The 20,531-nt window shown below is 45.8% G+C and overlaps 1 protein-coding gene across 1 annotated transcript; it reads right to left on the minus strand.

Annotated features, from left to right (window-relative positions):
• Positions 1-1,598: 1,598 nt before the first annotated feature.
• Positions 1,599-20,527, minus strand: LOC133361712 (NACHT, LRR and PYD domains-containing protein 3-like; the record flags this gene model as incomplete). Its single annotated transcript, XM_061580713.1, is given in 10 exon segments — positions 1,599-2,834; positions 10,216-10,318; positions 13,587-13,670; positions 14,554-14,640; positions 15,311-15,394; positions 17,035-17,121; positions 18,609-19,143; positions 19,146-19,623; positions 19,625-20,292; positions 20,515-20,527. Coding segments are annotated over 10 exon segments (2,193 nt in total), but the record flags the coding sequence as incomplete, so codon positions are not given.
• Between the last annotated feature and the right edge of the window lie 4 nt (positions 20,528-20,531).

A 20,531-nucleotide genomic window follows, 5' to 3' on the forward strand; every position in this document is an offset into this window, starting at 1 on the left:
TTCGTGAAAAAAAATTCCCAAAATGTTACACTTTTTAGGCAAAAAAATGTATTTTACATATATTCAAATAGAACTCATTCATGGCTTTGGCTGAACGTCACAGTGTAAGAGCCCAGAGCGTAACCCCTCCACAGGCCGTGGCGGAGTAGCGCAGTTGGTAGCGCCCTCGCTTCCCATGCCAAAGGTCGCGGGATCGATCCCCGCGTCCTCCACAGGCGAATATATTTTTAAATCCTTTATATTAAGTTCGCTTGCTTGCTTAGGACCGTGCAAATCTTTCGCTCGTTTTTTAACCCACTTCCCGTGATCCAATCGAGCTGACATTTTCCAAACAGACTCGTTGTGTGTGACAATTAATTTTGATGAAAAAAAATACAAAATTTTACACTGTTTAGGGAAAACAAATTAAATATTTTATTACCAATTGCTTAATGGTGGCAGACAATCATCTGACGCATAGGTGGCAGCCATCTCAAGCCAGAGGATGAGAGGACTTTAGCCGCCACGCATATAAAGGATTTATAGTGAAAAACTTTGTTTTTACGGGTTTACTTGTTGTTCCCCTATACCAGGGGTCGGCAACCAAAATAACAAGAAGAGCCATTTCTTTCCAATTCGGTACAAAATTCAGTATTTCAAGAGCCGCAATGCATCTATGTACATACGTACATATCGTCAAGAAGCAGCCCGTAAAGAGCCGCATGCGGCTCCGGAGCCGTAGGTTGCCGACCCCTGCCCTATACCAACCCAAACATTAAACAGGAAGTATTTTAATCTGGATTTAAAGCTTTCGTGACTGCAGGAATCCATACTCTTTGGTTATTTCGGTAAAGTCACGAAGTTAGAAACAAGTAAACCCGTAAAAACAAAGTTTTTCACTATAAATCCTTTATATGCGTGGCGGCTAGAGTCCTCTCGTCCTCTGGCTTGAGATGGCTGCCACCTATGGGTCAGATGATTGTCTGCCACCATTAAGCAATTGGTAATTAAATATTTAATTTGTTTTCCCTAAACAGTGTAAAATTTTGGATTTTTTTTACGAACTTAATTGTCACACAACGAGTCTGTGTGGAAAATGTCAGCTTGATTGGATCACGGGAAGTGGGTTAAAAAACGAGCGAAAGATTTGCACGGTCCTAAGCAAGCAAGCGAACTTAATATAAAGGATTAAAAAATAGATTCGCCTGTGGAGGACGCAGGGATCGATCCCGCGATCTTTGGCATGGGAAGCGAGGGCGCTACCAACTGCGCTACTCCGCCACGGCCTGTGGAGGGGTTACGCTCTGGGCTCTTACACTGTGACGTTCAGCCAAAGCCATGAATGAGTTCTATTTGAATATATGTAAAATACATTTTTTTTGCCTAAAAAGTGTAACATTTTGGGAATTTTTTTTCACGAACATTAATTGTCTCGCACAACGAGTCTGTGTGGAAAATGTCAGGTCGATTGGATCACGGGAAGGGGGTTAAAAAACGACCGAAAGATTTGCACGGTCGTAAGCAAGCAAGCACGCAAGCAAGCAAGCACGCACGCAAGCAAGCAAGCAAGCGAACTTAATATAAAGGATTTAAAAAATAGATCATGACGTTTCGATCGCAACACAAGTAACCGTCATCAGATGAGATCAACACAGCAGGGAAACTGCTGACGAAGGAGAAAGAGCTGCTGCAACAAGAGGTTGTATAAGGTAGGAGGCAAGCTGCTGATGCAGGCTGCTTCTAAAGGGTAGAAACGGGCGTAGCCCAAGAGTCATAAACGACTGCTGAGCGTGAGACAAGGGGGGGATCTTGCCTCTCACAGCGCATTTGGCAGCGCCGCAGCTTGTGTTACACATATAAATGACATTAACTTGCTAATCCCCCTAATCTCTCTGCCTAATCTCTCCCATCAATATAGTGATAGTCTTCCATTAACACTGCTGTGTGCCATATGCGGGAACGATACTAGTATGCGGGGACGGAAGCTCATTTCATGCTAATCTCTCTCCCTAATCTCTCTCCCGAATCTCCCCCATTAACACAACTGACGTGCTTGCGTACGGGGATGGAATTCCTTTCCAGCTCAGACCCCGCCTGCTTGTCCATCTACATATATATAACGTCTTGTTGTTGTAACAGCTCTCTCGCTGGTTCAGCAGTTCCACTACTGGATACCAAAAATTCCACCTGAGGACGACCGCTTGTGTTGCGATCGAAACGTCGTGATATATTATTTTATTTTTCTATCTACGTGACTTTACCGAAAGAACCAAAGAGTAAGGTAGTATTTTGAATGTAAAATATGACGCATATTTATCGTGTTAAATGTAACTTATATGGTAAATGTATAGAATTAAAAAACTGAGGACACCACGTGATCTGAGACCCGAGATGGGCCGCTTGGGAGACAAGACGGCTATAGGTGTGTCTTTCCGCAGCAGCAGCAGCATTGCGAGTTACAATGCATACAGGAATTTCGCGGTCAACCGCGAATGATTGATCGGCGAACTGTACCTCAATAGATTTGGTGCGAAACAGCAAAAACCGCGATAGCTAAACCTGCAAGAGGGAAGGGTTTGCTATACGTTGTTGTGACCTGCAAAGTGTGGTGATCGGACGGAGTGTTGATGAGACCACACCATCAGTGCCCATGCCCTCTCACCGTTGTTACTGTGTTCCGTTACAGACGCCAATAACTGCGTGAGGTGCCCTCCGGACTCCTGGTCAACGGGAACGCACACCGACTGCTTTGTTAAACCCGTGCAGTACCTAAAGTGGGACTCTGTCGAAGGGCTCATTCTTCACATTGCCGCGATCGTTGGCCTCTTTCTCACGTTCGATGTACTCTTCATTTTCTGCAAGTATAGAGAAACACCAATCGTAAAGGCGTCAAATTTCAAAATAAGCCTCATGCTATTGGTTTGTTTGTTCTGCAATTTCCTCTGCATCTACGTGTTTGTCGGCATACCAAAGCCCTGGATGTGCATTGCCCGACAGCCCTTTTTTGGTGTCAGCTTCTCGTCCTGCTTGTCTTGCATCTTGGTCAAAACAATCTCAATGATAATTGCGTTCAAGCCCAATCAAACCAGGAATGACACATTCCACAGACAAATGACACGTGCAGAAATCCCTATCGTAGCCGTGGTTATTGCCATAGAAGTTGCATTGTGCGTGGTCTGGTACTTCCTAGCATCTCCGAGCGTATTTAGGAATGAAAACATCAAAGCCGACACAATCTTCCTGCAATGCGACGAAGGCTCTCCATTCAACTTTGCGTTTATTATCGCGTATTTGTACGTTTTGGCATTGATTTGTTTAATGCTATCATTCATGGTACGCAAGCTTCCTAATAACTTCAACGAGGGCAAGTTCGTGATGTTCAGTGCCTTAACGTTCTTTATTGTGTGGATTTCATTCATCCCCGCTTACATTCTGAGTAACGAGCACAGGGTCGTTGTTGAGATCATCTCTATCATTCTCTCTGGCTACGGAATCCTTATTTTTCTGTTCTTCCACAAATGCTACATCATTTTGCTTCAACCACAGAAAAATACAAGAGAGCATGTAGATAGACAGTTGAGGAATTATATAGAAAGAGAGGAGTAAGATAATGTTGGAGGAACTGCTGCTACGCCCCCAGTCCAGGTCACAGCTTCATGACCTCCGTGATCTTAGTCATGCCCCCAGTCTACATTTGCGTGGTTAGGTTTATTTTAGGTGGAGCCTGAGACTATCCTGGTCTCGCCTGGCTAAACAAATCCATTTTTTTAAATGTAATTATGACTACGAATCGTATTAATCGAATCGGGTCTGGTTGGCTGAGCGTTCGTTTTTCTCATTGGCTGAGAGAATGATGGGGGTGGGTACGTTTCCTTGGCCGGCACTGCTGTATCTTCTCACCATTAGGCTTTTATTCTAAGTAAAAATCTGCTCCAGGACAAAGAGCCCTATGACGAATCAGCGTTTTATGGGGTCGCGCTAGGCGAGGTCTGCCTGTATGTTCTATGATTCCATCTGCATGCATATGTAATCAAATAATTGTGGATGGGAGTTTTACAGTTGTACCATTTGGATGTATTTCATGCAATTCTAAGAATTTTAATATTTAGTAGTGTGATCATTTATCTAGAACTTTAAATGTTTGTCGGTTGAACTATATTCAATCATTTATTATACTTGTAATTCATGCAGTGTACCCATGAAGTTACATCTATTACTACACTTGTGAAGTATTCGGAATGACGGCAGGAAACCACTTGACGGGTAGCACACTTTTATTAAACCTTGACTTGTCACGATACAACGTGTAGTCACTATTCCTCACACTACACACACTTCACTTGACACGTGTGGTCACTACCCTTCCCACTACACACTCCACTTGACACGTGTAGTTACTATGGCTCACGCTGCATGCTCACACTGCATGCTCACACTGCATTCCAGCCCCGTAACGTCCGTGGAGCCTCCAGGCCCACCCCAGCTTGGGCGTGGGTCACAACCTCTGGGTCCCGAGGGCCGGCCCTCACACGGACGTTCGGCCCCGGGTCCCAGGGTCCCGCCTCTGGGTCACACAGAGCCCCGGCCCTTACAAGGACAGCGGGACTAGGTGCCGCAGGGCCCTATATCTTCCTCCTCCGTCTTCAGTCTTCGCTTGTCACCAACTCCCCGTGCGCCTGTGCGCACCACCTTATATAGCCCCCGCTCTCGGGAGACGGAGCGTATGCGGACCTCGACGTGAGCATCCCCCTTAGTTGATCAATCCCCGCGCGCTTGCCCCAGGATCCCATTGCTGTCAGCGCGCGTCACCGATACCCAGCCAATCACTGCCTCATAACCCCTGACCCCGCGCTGACCCCTGATCCTTCACTGTCAGCGCGCGTCACCAACACACACAGCCAATCACTACGCGCTGGCACACGATCCCCACCCCAGCGCGTATCACCACTACACTTGTATAGCTATAGAGCATATTCTCTGGGTCTTTCGGTAAAGCCACTTAGAACAAAAATTAACAAAAAACTACGACGTTTCGATCACAACACAAGCAATCGTCATCACGAGAAAAAAATAAAGCTATAGAGCAGTTTGAATTTCCTGGTTGAAATATTGGCAAAATATTTGGTAAATGCATATGGTTTTTAAATCGAGAACCTGTAGTGATCTAACAAGAACAACCGCCATTCGCCACTAAGTGGCGGCGACGTCACCACGACGCTTGTGCCAGGCCATGTGCACCTTGAGGCCACGTGAAGTGTCGAACGCTCGCTGGCAGGTCACGGGGCAGACCCAGGTGCCACGGGTCGCAGGTTACTGAATAGAGTGTCTAACACCTCTACACATGCAAACACAGCTTGTTTGGCTGGATAGAGGCTAAACGGACATGGCACGAGCTAGAGGAGAGTGTAATTTGGAGCTTTCGTGAGTGCAGAAATTACTCTTTGGTTATTTCGGTAAAGTGACGTATAAAGATAAAGTAATAAATTAAGTACTAGCATACGACGTTTCGATTGCAACACAAGCAATCATCATCATCATCAGGTATAAATGAAATAGAAACACAAATCTAGTATACTTATAAATGTAATGTAATACAACAGAGAATCGGATAACATAACAGTCAACACTTAACTGTGTCTGTGTCTTTAAAATTTCACACTTAAATTCAAATTTAGCAATCTTTGGAAGAACGTAATCAACCAGGATATGCGTTAATTGTGTGTTGACCGACCCTCTGTGTTGCATTGCATTACATTTCGAAATTTGCTAGGTTTATTTGATTTAGTGTACTTTCTCTGTCTCCACTCGTTTTGTCGTTCTTATGTTATGCTCTCTCTGTGTATCTCGGCTGTTGTCCCTCTCCCTCTCTGCTTTTGTCTGTTCTTCGTGTTTGTGTCTTGTCTCTCTTTAAAATTTCACACTTAACTTCTAACTTAGCAATCTTTGAAAAACGTAATCACCCAAGCTATGCGTTAATTGTGTGTTGACTGACTCTCTGTGTTGCATTACATTACATTTCGAAATTTTGCTAGGTTATTTAATTCAGTGTGTCTCTCTCCCTGTCTCCTAATTTTTTCAAGCTTTTGCACCGTACCACTCATTGACATGCTAATTTCTCTAACCCTTCCCTCTCTCTCCGCCCCCGCCCCCTCTCTCTATTTAAGGCCTCGACACAGAGACGTGGTTTCTCTGTGTGCCTATGTTTGTCTCTATGTATCTCTGCGATATCTGTCTGCTTATATGTCTGTCTATATGTCTCTGGTTCTGTGTTTTATCTCTCAGGAAGAACGTAATCAACCAGGTAGGTTGTTGACTGTAATGTTGTCCGACTCTCTGTTGTATTACATTACATTTCTAAGTATACTAGATGTGTGTTTCTATTTCATTTATACCTGATGATTGCTTGTGTTGCAATCGAAACGTCGTATGCTAGTATTTAATTTATTATTTTATCTTTATACATGACTTTACCAAAAGAACCAAAGAGTAAAGGAGAGTTCATGGGCGAGCGAGCGGGTGGGTAAGTGAATGGATGGGTGAGTAGGTTGTTGGGTGGGTGGCAGCGGCGAGAGAAAAGATGGACTGATGTGGTATGGGAGGATGTGAAGTTGAATGGACTTGCCGAAGACTGGTATCAGCGGTGTCAAGATTGGCCTCTCAGGAGGAGGTTCGTGAAGGACGCTGCTGGGGAGTTGGAGACAGTCTCCCTCCAAGAGGGTAGAGGAGCGATGCTCGCAAAAAGGAGCAGATAAAATTAAGCAAGTTGGCACAGTAGGGAGTAAAGATAGTGCATTTGCCAGTCAACTCAGTCAATCTGTAATAAACCACGACGACGACAATCTGTAACTTGTGTCTTCTTTATTATTTATTCATTCCTTCACAGCTGGACAGCTCCACGCTCTTCACTCTGACACGGCTGCACTCCCATTCCCGCGCGGTTAGATGTTGTCGCTCGTGCCAGCTCACTCACACCCTCTCCCACGCACCCCTGTCGAGCGGCCTGCAAGGAGGAAGCCTCCGGCCCGCCACGTGGCCGCTGGCGTTCCGGATGCGCGAGACGTGGTCCCGCTGCTTGACTCCACACACTGACCCCAAGCCCTGTCCGGCTTTCCCTTATATCCCCTGACCTACGTCACCAAGCCCCGCCTACAGCCACACTCCCTCACGACCCTTCTAGATGGTTACTCCCCAGAGCCTTTAAGCTCCGCCCTTAACTTCGGCTCATCCCTCTGATGGGTTGATGCCCAGGCGGCGGAGCCTATCCCACTGATCGGCGATCGTCGGTGAACTCTCGTATTACAAATCCATCTGGGTCTGTCCCCTGACCTGTCAATAAGCCTTCGACTCTTCACGTGGCCTTGGAGTGTACCTGGCCTGGTACAAGTGTAGTGGAGTAACGCGCGCAGGGTCTGCAAGTGGTGTGCACGCACTCAGGTGCGGAGAGAGACAGCAGCCAGAGGTGACCAATTAAGATGCATAGCGGTGATTGGCTGGCTGCAAATGCAGACACGGTGTAAGCGTCTCGGGGTCTGGAGATTGAGGCATAGCAGCGGAAGCCACAGGCGTGAGGCGACGGGAGGTCGCCAGCTTAATTAATGAGTTAATGAGTGAGGGGATATAAGGCGTTGTGCGGAGACACGCGGGGGAGTTGTGAGTTGGGTTGGTTGGAGTGAAGACAAGTCCGGGCCCTCTCAGCACACCGCGTCCTCTCCAGCGGGGATGCCTGGTCCCCCGCTGGAGGCAAGGGCGAGGATGGAGCAGCGAGGGTAGACAGGCTAGCAGTGGAGAAGCTAGCAGAGTATATGGCGAATGGCTAGCAGTGGAGAAGCTAGCAGAGTTTATAGGCTAGCAGTGGAGAAGCTAGCAGAGTATATAGTAATAGAGAGAGAGCGGAGCGAGAGAAGCGTGGCAGGCGAGCACCGCAGGCGGGAGGGAGTTGCGATGGAGTCACGTGGTGTTGAACACGAGGAGTTCTGTTGAATAAAAGTGACACAGGAGAAAAAGAAAGGTGTCTGCGTGAAATAAAAACACTACACAAGTGCCGTGGTGGCGAATGTCAGCCATTGTTGTTAACCTGTATTGATCAAACGATGATCTCATTATCATAGTTGGTTAACAATGGATTATGCATTTGTGGACACCAAAGTAACAACATGCAATGCGAGTTTTATTTTTACATCTGACAGCCAATGGAGCATTGCTTGATCATTCCTGAGCCAGCAAACTTCGCTTTCCAACGTTGTGGTAATAAAGCATCATATGTTGTCTTTGCGTTTCTGAGTATGGAATTGAAGCCTTTTGTTCCAACATCAAACTAATTGTACCTTAAGTATTAATTACATGCAGTGCAATACACCACAGTTTACAATGACATTCCAATTTAAACTGTTACTGTTTTTTTTGGTCTTCAGACATTTTGGGTTAAATATATGAATCTCTCTTAATCCGCATGTAAATACAGCAAACCCTTGCCCATCGCAGGGGTTGTGTTCTTGAAAATAGCGGCAATTGGAAAATCCACGAACCTCAAACTCAAAGGCATTGTGGGGAAAACTCGGGGGTAGGGTTCACGGTTTGTAATACGACACCTCCTTTTGTTTTACGTTACCCTACCAACCCAAACATTACACAGCAAGTATGTTGATTGTAAAATATTACTTGCTAGTGTCAAATATAGTGCACAGTACTGTACACATATCCGTGTACAGTAGTGTACAGTACACTAATGGAAGACAAATCGTGGGTGCTGAACCGCACTGGAAGCTGGGAACACCACGTGACCTGGGGCCCGCGATGGGCCGCGTGGGAGGCAAGACGGAGACACAAGACGCGGGAAACGTGGTGGTCCGCAGCAGCAGCAGCATCGTCACCGCGAGCAGTGCAGTTACAATGTGAACAGGAATCCGGCGGTCAACCGTGAATGGTCAAGCCGCCACAGGGGCGCAATCGGCGAACTGTACCTCAATAGATTTGGTGCGAAACCACAAAACTGAAATAGCTAAACCCGAGAGAGAAAATGGTTTGCTGTAATATGTTTTACAACGGTGTGAGATCACATTTAATGTAGATCTTCCAGAGTTGACTAGCACACTACTTGTTTGAACGAGCTTGTTTAGACCAGGTATAAATATTACATATTGTGACAAGCATGTCCATACATTCTTAAAATAAAAAAATCACCCCTTCAGTTGAAATGACTTTGTGGGGCCTGATACTAGATGCCCTGCCGAAACACCAACACGCTCTACTTTAAACCTTCAGGACCAGGAAAACCACATTGGCTAACTGGGAAGATCATGAACCCCCCTCGTGGAAACAGTGGCGCAACACTCTTTAAGCCCAAGCAGGAATTGAGTACTTAAGCCACAAGCTTAATGGGAAGGAACGGGAGTTTGAGACCAGGTGATCCCTCCTTCCTACGGAGCCTAAAATGAGGGGCGTGGGCGAAAAAGTCTGGAGATGGGGATGGGTGTAAAGAGGGGATCTTTGAGTGGTGGGAGGTTAGTGCTTAAGCTTCATATGGCACGTATGTTTTTATTTGTAGGGATTAATTTGCTCCCCCCTGTTTCCCCCACTCCCCCGGCCCCTGGTCTTTCCTCAATATGTTAGTTACCTTTCCCCTTCCCCCTTTGCCCTCACCCAATACAAATCTCCACGTACCTGCACGAGGTCCCCACTTGGGTGGGGCAGCGAGCCCAATCCACCCTTCCCTTTGTACGATCCTGCTGCGCCGAATTAGAGTTGCTGTTGGCAGAGTTTATGTTCCCTTCTGATGGTGATTGGCGTATTGTACCGGGCTCGTGCTGTGTTGCAATAGAAACATTTTAAAAAATCTACAAAAATATGCTATGACTTGTCTATTCTGGGCTGGTGGCTCCTCGCAATGGCAAGGTTGGGAGTTTGAATCCTGGTTTGGCGTTGACTCAATCCATCATCCCTCCAGGGTCTCTAAGATGAGTACCACTTTGTGGGGAAGTGAACAGTGGTTGTCCTTCATAGACTCGACCCCACCATAGGAATGTGGAATATCCACCATTGGCTCAAAGGTGTATAAATAGAAGATGACCACCGCCTCAATGCTCATTTGAGCAGCAGATCACTGACTTTTCTGCATGCTGGCTTGAAGCAATATGTGGAATGTTAGACGTCAGCTGGTGCCTTCAACATCGCCGCATTTGAATCGTTCCCCACGTTATAATCATTCACCAAGGTGTCATGCGATTTAGGGACTCTCACTGATGCTGGCGCCGGTCCAATCAGCTGAATGTAGAGCTGCCCTGTCTGCTCCATGTCCTTCAGTCTGGAATAACCTTCTGGGCTGAATTTATTGTCAATTAACCTGCAATGGAGAAAGGGGATGCATGTGAGTGGACATGCCATTAAATTAAGTTAACTGAACTAGGTGTCAGCATGTAAAAATTATACCCATGTGACAGAAGGAGATTAGATTAGAGCCAATGTTGCCATGGGAAAGTCAGCATTGAGGAAAAACACAATACTGCTCACAAGTATTCTTTGGGTCTTTCGGTAAAGTCATGTAGATAGTTTCAAAGTAAAAACTACGATGTTTCGATCACAACACAAGCAGTCGTCATCAGGAAAAGGGGGGTAGCTTCTAAAGGCAAACTGTTTATAACGGTTTAAAATGGGCGTAGCCCAAATGTCAGCAGCATGGGTGGGGCAGCTAATGTTAATGTAAGTGAAGTGACATCGCGGGATGTCACTGTGCTGTGCCAGCCATAGAGAGGCACGGCGTGCGATGTAACGACATCGCGGACACCACGATGATGTGGGTTTAGTACCGGCCCTAGAGGGGCTCGGTGAGCGCTGGTTGCTAGCGTGAGGTGGCACCACGCTTGGCGAACAGTGCCAGCCCTACAGGATAGGGTGTGGGTGTGCCGGGGTTACTAAAGATCATGGCACTGGTTGACCCGAGAGGACACGTGACCGGTTAAGTCTACAAAGGGGCCCTAAGTGGGGGCTAGGGGTGGTCACGTGGTCCCGGTCCAGATCCTGTTCGAGGATTCTGGAAGGTGGTCGTGGCCAAGGAGGGAGGCAGCCATGTCGCATAGGATACAAGCCGGGTTCCCCAGAGAGACCGGCGTTGTTCATCTTGAAGAAGCCTTCGTCTGCGTCCTACGTTCTACCGAGTCTCCAACACGTGGACCTGGACCCAAGCTTTGGTCCGGTTCGTTGTAGCAGTTACGTTGTAATTAGTGTAGTTAGCCTGGTGGTCACCACCACAGGTTGTTATTCTGTTAAGGGGCAGTTACCCTGTGTGTTGGTGTTAAATAAATGTGTTGCCTCCAAGAGTACGTCTGCGACACAGTTGAACTCACTACATAAGTGATGGGCAGCGACCGCGATGGCGGTGGGTTTTCACCAATTAAAGGGCTGCCAGGTAAAAATTAGCATGTTAATGTAAGATCGGTGAGCGGCCTCCACGACGAGCGTGCTGTTCATGAACACAAGGCAAATCTGAAACACGGTAGGAGCAATACCTTGGCCGTGGCTGATCATTGTTTTAATGCAGTGGGCTCACACGATATTGATATCTCTAAGACGAAGGTACTTTGCAAACCCACTGGCTATCAACAAAGATTTGTTCATGAAGCCATCCATATATACAGACAGACAAAATTTAAACCGAGAAGATGGGTACAAACTTAGCAATCATTGGAAGGACGTTATCAACCAGTTTAAGTCATAACTGGCTGTGATGTTCTCATCCTGCCACCTTCTGATGTTAGTTGTTATTTTCGGCTCTGCGATTTTACATTAACAGGTTAAATTTCTCACATCAACACAGCCACCTTCGCGCGCAGTACCTCGATGTGGCGGTGGCTCTGCGATCTTACATTAACATGCTAATCTCTCACATTAACACGCTAATCTCTTACATTAACATGCTAACCACTCACATTAACATGCTAACCCCTTAATTAACATGCTAACCTCTCACATTAACATCGCCACCTCAGCGCGCTCGCCGTGGAGGCCGCTCACCGATCTTACATTAACATGCAAATGTTTACCTGGCAGCCCTTTAATTGGTGGAAACCCACCGCCATTGCGGTCGCTGCCCGTCACTTACATTAACATCAGCTGCCCCACCCATGCTGCTGACATTTGGGCTACGCCCATTTTAAACCTTTATAAACAGTTTGCCTTTAGAAGTCAACCCCCTTTTCCTGATGACCATCGCTTGTGTTGCGATCGAAACGTAGTTTTTGTTATTTTTCTTTGAACCTATCTACGTGACTTCACCGAAAGACCCAAAGAATATGAATTCCTGCAGCCACGAAAGCTTTAAGTCGAGATGTAACTGCTCAGAAGATGAAAGAGCATAGTTCATGAAGAGACTCATGGAGATCCCAGTATGGAGTGTATAGGAAACCCTTGCCCATCACGGGAGTTACATTCTTGAAAATACCAGCAATTGGCAAATTCGCGATCTGCAAGCTCAAAAGCATTACAGGGAAAACTTGAGGTTTGGTTGACGGTTCGTAATACGATACCGCTTCCTTTTATTAGATGTTACCCTATACCAAACCAAACATTAAACAGGAAGTATTTTGAATGTAAAATATGATTAATATTATATTCTTTGGGTCTTTCGGTAAAGTCACATAGATAGGTACAAATTCATAAAAATAATAAATATTTAATATTATTATAATACATATTTTATATTATTATTATTTTGATTAATTTGTACCTATCTACGTGACTTTAGACCCAAATAATATGAATTCCTGCAGCCACGATAGCTTTAATTCATGATTAATATTTTTGTAGCATTAAATCTAACTTGTACAGTAAATGTCAAGGTTTTTTTTATTAAGTGTATACGACTGTACACTACAAGAAAAAAATCGCGGCCGACTGAACCTCACTGCCTCCTCACTGGAGACTGGGAACACCCCGTGACCTGGGACCCGCGATGGGCCGCTTGAGAGACAACATGGGGATATAAGACGGCATGTGTGTTATAGCAGCAGCATCATCATTAGCTTGAGCAGTGCAGTTACGTTGCATACAGGAATCTTGTAGTCAATCGCGAATGGTCGAGCCACAGAATGAGACAAATGTATATCGTGTACACTATTGTACATGTTTACGTGTACAGTGGGCTCATGAGGTTGTTGTCTACAGCAATACAAACGTGGACTCTCGACACACAAGTGACGCACACAAAGATGCCGTAAAAAAGACTGAGGAAGAGCAAGGCACGCCGTGTATCACTACTACAGTCGCAGTACTACAGTACCAGCTTCCCCAACCAATGCTGCCAACACCCACGCCAACTCAGAAAAGTGGTCTGCCACGCGCGAGACTCCTTGCGTTACAGCAGCGCGCCTCGCGTTTAGAGAAACACGTTCCGCAAAAAAACATGTGAAAGGGAAAATGTGTAGTGTGAACGCCACACGTTAAACAGGGATTTACTGTATACATTTTAACAATCTATTGAGATTTGCCGGAAATGTGTAAGCGTTTAACGATGTGGCTATGAGCAAAACATGACAAATATGCAGGACTTGAAATTTTGTTAAAATTAGACATTTCATCTTGGAATGCAAGCAGCAGCACATGCCACACAGACTCACGAGACCCAGTCGAAGCAATTGTTAGTGGTGAGGATTTGATGCAGGGCAGGAATTGACTTGTCCGTCAGCGAACATTTGTTCAAGCTGTGGAGGTGGAAAAAAAGAGAGTTCATCATCAATTAAAACCATGCACAGTGCTGCTGTGCCTGCAAGTAAATCTCTCAAGGATTGAAAAACACGTCATTCCAAAAAGAGTGTTCATGAGAGGGGCGTTACAACATTATTTAATTGCACAATCATGCATCCCTGTGTCCGGTCTCACTGATCAATATTTAGTTATAAATTAGTGTTTAGTCTCATATCATCCATGATCAAATGGTGAAGAAAGCACGTCGAGAGCAAGACTAGACACAGAAAGGTGAGTTTATGACTCAAGGGTATGTTAAGTCCATCCCTTAACCTCCGATTAACATGGTTGGCTATGTACAGTGCTAAATAAGTTGAACATAAATACGTACGTAGATTCATGCGTGGTTCTTCCATTAGGAAACACTTCGCAACACGTGGAACGCGCTCGTTACAACGCAGAAGGCCCGCCGTTATAACGCGTAACGCACACTTTAGTAACACGGTTTCTGGTCAACGACGAACTACTTTATTGAGTTACGTGGCTGAGCGGTATGATACAGTACGTGGAAGGAAACAGTAACGCGACGGCGTAGCCTCAGTTATTTGTCCTGCCATCTCACTGTGTGTGCTTACAGGAACTCATCGTACAGTCCTGTGGAGAACAATTCAAAAATACCAATAACAGAATAACGCAGAAACATTATGACGCAAGCTACACAAATGGGTAATAAGGGATTTATAGCAAACCCTTAGCTATCATGGTTTTATGCCAAATGTGTTAAGGTACAGTTTGCGCCTCTGACTTTGCGGATCAAGAATTTGCCGATTGCAGCAATTTTCGAGAACATAACCCCCTCGATGGGCAAGGGTTTGCTGTATAAACGTGTTGAGAACTCACTAGAGCCGTTCCAGTCTCATGGGATGTGTCTGCATCTCCTGAGCAAGATCCTCCATTGCTTTGTCCCCCAGGTCATTTCCGGAAAGCCTACAGACACAAGCAGCTTGTTATAGTCATTATTGTCTATTCAAATGACAGTTGCTGAGCACAGGGCCCAAATACCCAGAAGTGACCAGCAACAGCAGCAGTGGAGGTATTATGCAAATTATTTAATACGTTTCTTGAAATGAGCAAGTTTGAAGAGTAATAATGGCATAAGTATCTATGAATAGGCTTTATCCCTTCCGGAAATAACACAGGTGTTCAGATGTTCAAACACCAAATAGACACCTATTACAAGGCATCAAGTCTGCATTAACCACACATCATGTGGTTAAACTTGCAATTATGCTTTTATAATAATGTCTGCATTGTCCCTGAGACTGATTGGCCTGCACGAGAGACCGCCTCCTTTACTTCACATTGCGGTAGCGCTGTGAGAGGAGTGATGAGGAGCAGGGCAATAACGGTGTCTACGCCATGTCTCAGCACAATGTAATGTCTGTTTGGGAACATCAGTGGCCACGACGACAAGAAACTTAAAGAGTGGGAGACAGTTACCAAGATGTCCATTTAAAATGCAACTATTCTAACGAAAGTAACCTGAAAGCTTTTTGTAAAAAATTATAATTTGGCAGCAGAAAGATGCAAACATCCACTTTAGCTGTCTCAAGTCGCACACAATGGGTTATGGAGATCGTTGTGTCTGCATGCTTACATGAGCGTTTTAAGGTTTGGGTTTAAGGTGATGATGTTCCAGAGAGCCGGGATCGACTTGGAGGTGAGGCAGCACGAGTCCATGCTGGAGACAAAGGGCAGACAAGGTATTGTAGATTTATACTGAAAGTAACTTCGATGAGTCCTCAATTAACGTGTGGCATTCACACAACGCGTTTTCGCTCTAACGTGGTTCCTCCACAAGGGAACACTTTCGCACAACGTGGAACGCGACAGTGATATCGCGGAATGCGTACACCGTTATAATGCACAACGTGCCCATTATAACGAAGAACGTGCACCGTTATAACACGGAAAACACCCGTTATGAGGAACGTGCACCGTTATAACGCGGTTTCTGAGTGGTCGACGACGAACTTCTTTCTTGAGTGGCTCAGCGGTACGATACAGTACGCGTAGTGATACAATAATGTGGCGGTGTACCCTCAGTTATTTGTCCCGCCACAGTACTCTGTGTGGGTACTGCATATCACGCCAAACTTTATCGAAAAGTACCGCTTAATACAGCACTTTTCTGGATTGTATCTACCAGATTAAACGAAGACTTATTGTACAAGTTTTAACATCATCCAACACATAACGTGCTGTTTCATTAATTAAACGTTGATTATACGCACACACACGCGAAAGTCTTGAGCCTTGCACGAGTCCCCCCTCTCGTATGTGTAGCTTATTCACGGTATTGTGAATGACACTGAATTTGTTCATAATATAGGTTTTTTTGGGTTAGATCGCGTTCATATAAATGTGTCGTTAAACCCGCCACCACCTGACACAGCCAATTAGTAAGGTTTGTCACGTAGACAGAACATGCCAATTCGTTACTGATGCAATGACAGGGTGTCACCTGTCGGCCAGGAGGGGTAATCACGGGTATGGGCGCGTTATATAATAACCAACTAGAAGGGGGGGGTGGGCGTATCTGGCTTAAAGGTAAAGGCGGGGTTCATCGGGAAGCTCCGGGAACCTGCTCGAAAGTTCTAGAAGGGGGCGTGGCCGGAGGCGGGGCCTGGCCACGCCGGGAAGTATATAGGGGGGACGTAACCGAATGATCGGGGCTGTCGCGGAGTCCCGGGTCCTGGCTGCGTCGCTGCTCGCTGTCATCCCTCTTCGTCGTCTGGCCGCATGGCCGATCCTCTGCATGGCTCCTATCATCGTCATCGCTATATTAGTCAGCCAGCTATGTAGTTAGACGCTGATGATGGGGCTGTGTAGAAAGGTCGGCTGTGTCTAGCTATGTAGATACGTTTATATATATCGCCCAGTGTTCGTGCCCAAGTATGAGAAATAAATAAGAAGCCCTGCAGTCACGAAAGCTTTAAATCGAAATTTAAGAAGCCCTCTATACGTTGTGTCTCAGAAGTCGCTCATTACACGAGTACAGCACACTGGTGTGTTGGAGAGGAAATCCACAATATTTACAATCTGAGTACGGCGTTTCGCCAGTAATTACAACTAGCAGAATCAGATGACAGCCAGATTGTTCAAACATCCTTCTGTTTCGTTCCTTAAATAGAGGGATAGATGTGATGACAACACTTGTGAGCCCTTCACGTCTGAAGGGGGGGATTAATGAATGCATATAAATTACAATGGGTATCCATTGCCGGTTTGGTTATTCATATGGTAATCAACGTACATTATGCATGTACATTGTTATCACATTGTTATCAGCATATGACAGGTGACACACACAGCACTCACATTAATGCATGCAGATGTCCACTGCTCTCTTCCATATACTTGGCCATGAGCTCTACTCCATTATCTCCAAATGATTCACTTCCAAACCTGAACATCAATAATAGTGCAATGCTTTACCATCGACCACCACTACACCACCACCATTGCACATGACATCCCTACAACCAGGGTATCGTCCTTCACACCAGCAAAATCTGCACACTGCTAGAGCCCACATTGACAATAACAGAGATGACTGGTGCACACGCATGCTTATATTAACCAAGTAACTATCGCAGCAACGCATTCACGTTAAACGTGCATTGTGGTACTATTTGGCACTTGATCGTGCTTGGCTGAATAAAATTGTCAGCGAGACTACACTGCGCATCAACAAGACAATAAACCCCAGTGGATGTCATTTAACAGGATCCACTGAGGTATTTTCAAAGAATACTTCCTTTGAACAGTTATTATTTAATTTTGATGCGTAAGATTTGATCATTGTACAACAGTACAGGCTATAACATGTCACACAGGATTTTGTATGCACAGACTTATGTGAACAGTGAACTTTATTAACTTCACTTCAGACGAGTACGGCAAGTCTTTGTTCACACGAGTTTTTTTCTGTAACGTAGTTCTTCCATGACGGACGCACAATGGCGAACACGCACCGCTATAACTTGGAACACGCACCGCTATAACTTGGAACACGCACCGCTATAACGCGGTTTCTGAGTGGCTGAGGCGTGATACAGGACGGATTGTATAAGGGACTATTATTGTATCGGGGACTTTACAGTAAGTCCTCGTTTAACGCGGTAGATGTGTTCGTGAAAAGTGCCACGTTAAGTGAAAAGCAAAAACTCTTTCCCCATAAATGCAACATTCACGTTTGGCGAGATACAATTCACACACACAGCAAAATGGCGAGACAAATCATTGATGGTACGTCGCCGCGTTACTGTATCATTCTGTGTACTGTATCAAAAAGTGTTCCCACACCTCCAATTAGTACGGTTTGCTACGTATGGTGCGAACAAAGTTCAACACGTATCGCACAGCTGCGCAGCTCAAGAAAGTAGTTTGCCGTCGACCGCTCAGAAACCGCATTATAATTGGCGGGGGTTCCAAGTTATAACGGATTCAGTAGATGTCATAACGGCACACATACACGTCATAACGGCACACATTACACGTCATAACGGCACACATTACACGTCATAACGGCACACATTACACGTCATAACGGCACACATTACACGTCATAACGGCACACATTACACGTCATAATGGCACACATTACACGTCATAACGGCACACATTACACGTCATAACGGCACACATTACACGTCATAACAGCACACATTACACGTCATAATGGCACACATTAAACGTTATAACGGACACGCGTTTCACGTTGTGCGAGAAGTGTTCCCTAATGAAAGAACCGGGTTATAGCAAAAACGTGTTGTGTGAACACTAAACGTTAACCGAGCACTTAACATACCTTATGCCTACCACACCAAACATTACATCCATGACATTTCTGAATGAAACCGCTAACAACTTGTCTCAATGCTGCAACTCACCACAGCTCGTGACATCTCTGTATCGTGGGCTGCAGCCTCACTAATTCTTTGTCGCTGATGCCACACTCCCACAGGTTTAGTTTCTCAAGAGGTCTGTTCCGACTCTGCAGGACGTAAGAGAGGGCTGTGCAGTCGAACGGGCTGAGTGGAGTATGAGACAGATCCAGCGACTCTCTTGTCTGCATGATCTCGCGAATGGCGTCGGGGTCTTGCAGCTCGTACAGGCAGTGCAGGAGGCTAATGAGCTGCGCTTGTTGGGGTCGCTGGCCGTCATCCTGCGTTTTGAGCCACTGGATGATCTCACGCTGGGAGTCCGTGGATGGGCGGTCGAGGATTTCGGCGAGCGTTTTCCAATGAATGCGTGACGCTAATCCGGTGAAAAACTTCTGAAAGATGTCAAACCGTCCATCAGAACACCTCTCCATTTCCTCAATGACAGCAGGAACTGGCAGCTTGGGCTGTGGCAGATACACGGCCAGAGACGCGAAGTACTCTTGAATTGTCAGGTGGGAGAACGAATAGCTCTTGGAGACATAACGCCTTCGCATTTGAAAATCTCACTAAGAAAAGTTTCCTGCACGCGATCGGAATCGATGCTGAATTCTTGCAGGTGCATTTCGCTGAACAGCTGATTGTTTTCCTGAACGCCTTTGAAAGCCATGTTGGCCAGCCCTCTTATCGTCTCCTTGGCGTTGATGGCGTTCTTACCACCGCAGCCATCGTTGTGGTGTCGAACGAGAACAAACGTGTACTTTGTGAAAAGGTCGGTCATGGAGGTCAGCATGAATATGTCAGATTTGCGATCTTTCAGGTACGACTTGAGAGTGATGGCTGCTATCTGGCAAAAAGCCGGGTTGCAGCACAGAATGCTGAGGATCTCGTACTGCTGCAACATGCCGTGCGCCTGTCTTCCCAGGGCTTCATCTCTGAGGAATTTACAAAAGAACTTCTCGCGCTCTTCAGGCGAGAAGCCCATGATCTCCGAACTTCGTTTGATCTTAATGGAAGCGAGCTGATTGCAGGGCGATGGGTCTGGTTGTCACCAGAAACGAGGCGCCCGTCAGAAGCCTTCCCTCCAGTAGGCCGGCAAGAATCGCCTCCACGCTCCTCCTACTGTTAGGGTCGCTGCAGGGTCTCTGAAAGTCAAGAGGCTTCGCAAACTCATCCAAGCCATCCATCACGAACAATGTCTCCTTCGCGTTGGAAAATATCGTGTCCGCTTCATCCCCCAAATTGTTATGCAACTCGACAAACACTTCTCGGAGTGTGGTCTCTTCAGCATAGTGGTTTAGATCTCTAAATCGAATGTATATCACATATTGGAAGCTACATGAGAATACTGGCTCTCCAGAGAGCAAGCGGTGCACTATAAAGTTGCTCATTGTGGTTTTACCACTGCCTGCAGTGCCCACGAGCAACACTATCAATGGTCGCTCTTCCTCAATGGGGTCAAACAGCTGATTGTGTTTGAACCCATCTCTCTTCATTCGCTGTACAATGTTCTCGTGTGCGTTGAGTCTGACTTCACTCTCGTGTTGTTTGTTTTCATCCACGTAATCATAAGTCACCAAGATGGGCTCCACACACTGCTCTTTGATGGAAATGTGCTCTGTGGGCCTGGCATCATAGCTTCTCATGATCGAAGTCCTTTCCTTCAAGTATTTGTAGATTTTCAAAATGCAACCTAATCCACAACGAGATATAGATTTCAATAAACAAGTTAACATACGAAAGAATATAAAATAAGTCCTCGTTTAACGTGGTAGATGTGTTCCTGAAAAGTTCTGCGTTGCGTGCAAAAATGCAAAAACTTTTCCCATAATGTAACGATAAAGTTTGGCGAGATACTCTGAACACACACACACCCCGTAATGTGTACTACTGTTCAGACCCCCAGGGCACTCACTCTTTACGGACAGGAAA

Source organism: Lethenteron reissneri, unplaced genomic scaffold (genome assembly GCF_015708825.2).
Source record: "Lethenteron reissneri isolate LAM-NWPU_2019-01 unplaced genomic scaffold, ASM1570882v1 scaffold_1206, whole genome shotgun sequence".
Classification (NCBI taxonomy): Eukaryota; Metazoa; Chordata; class Hyperoartia; order Petromyzontiformes; family Petromyzontidae; genus Lethenteron; species Lethenteron reissneri.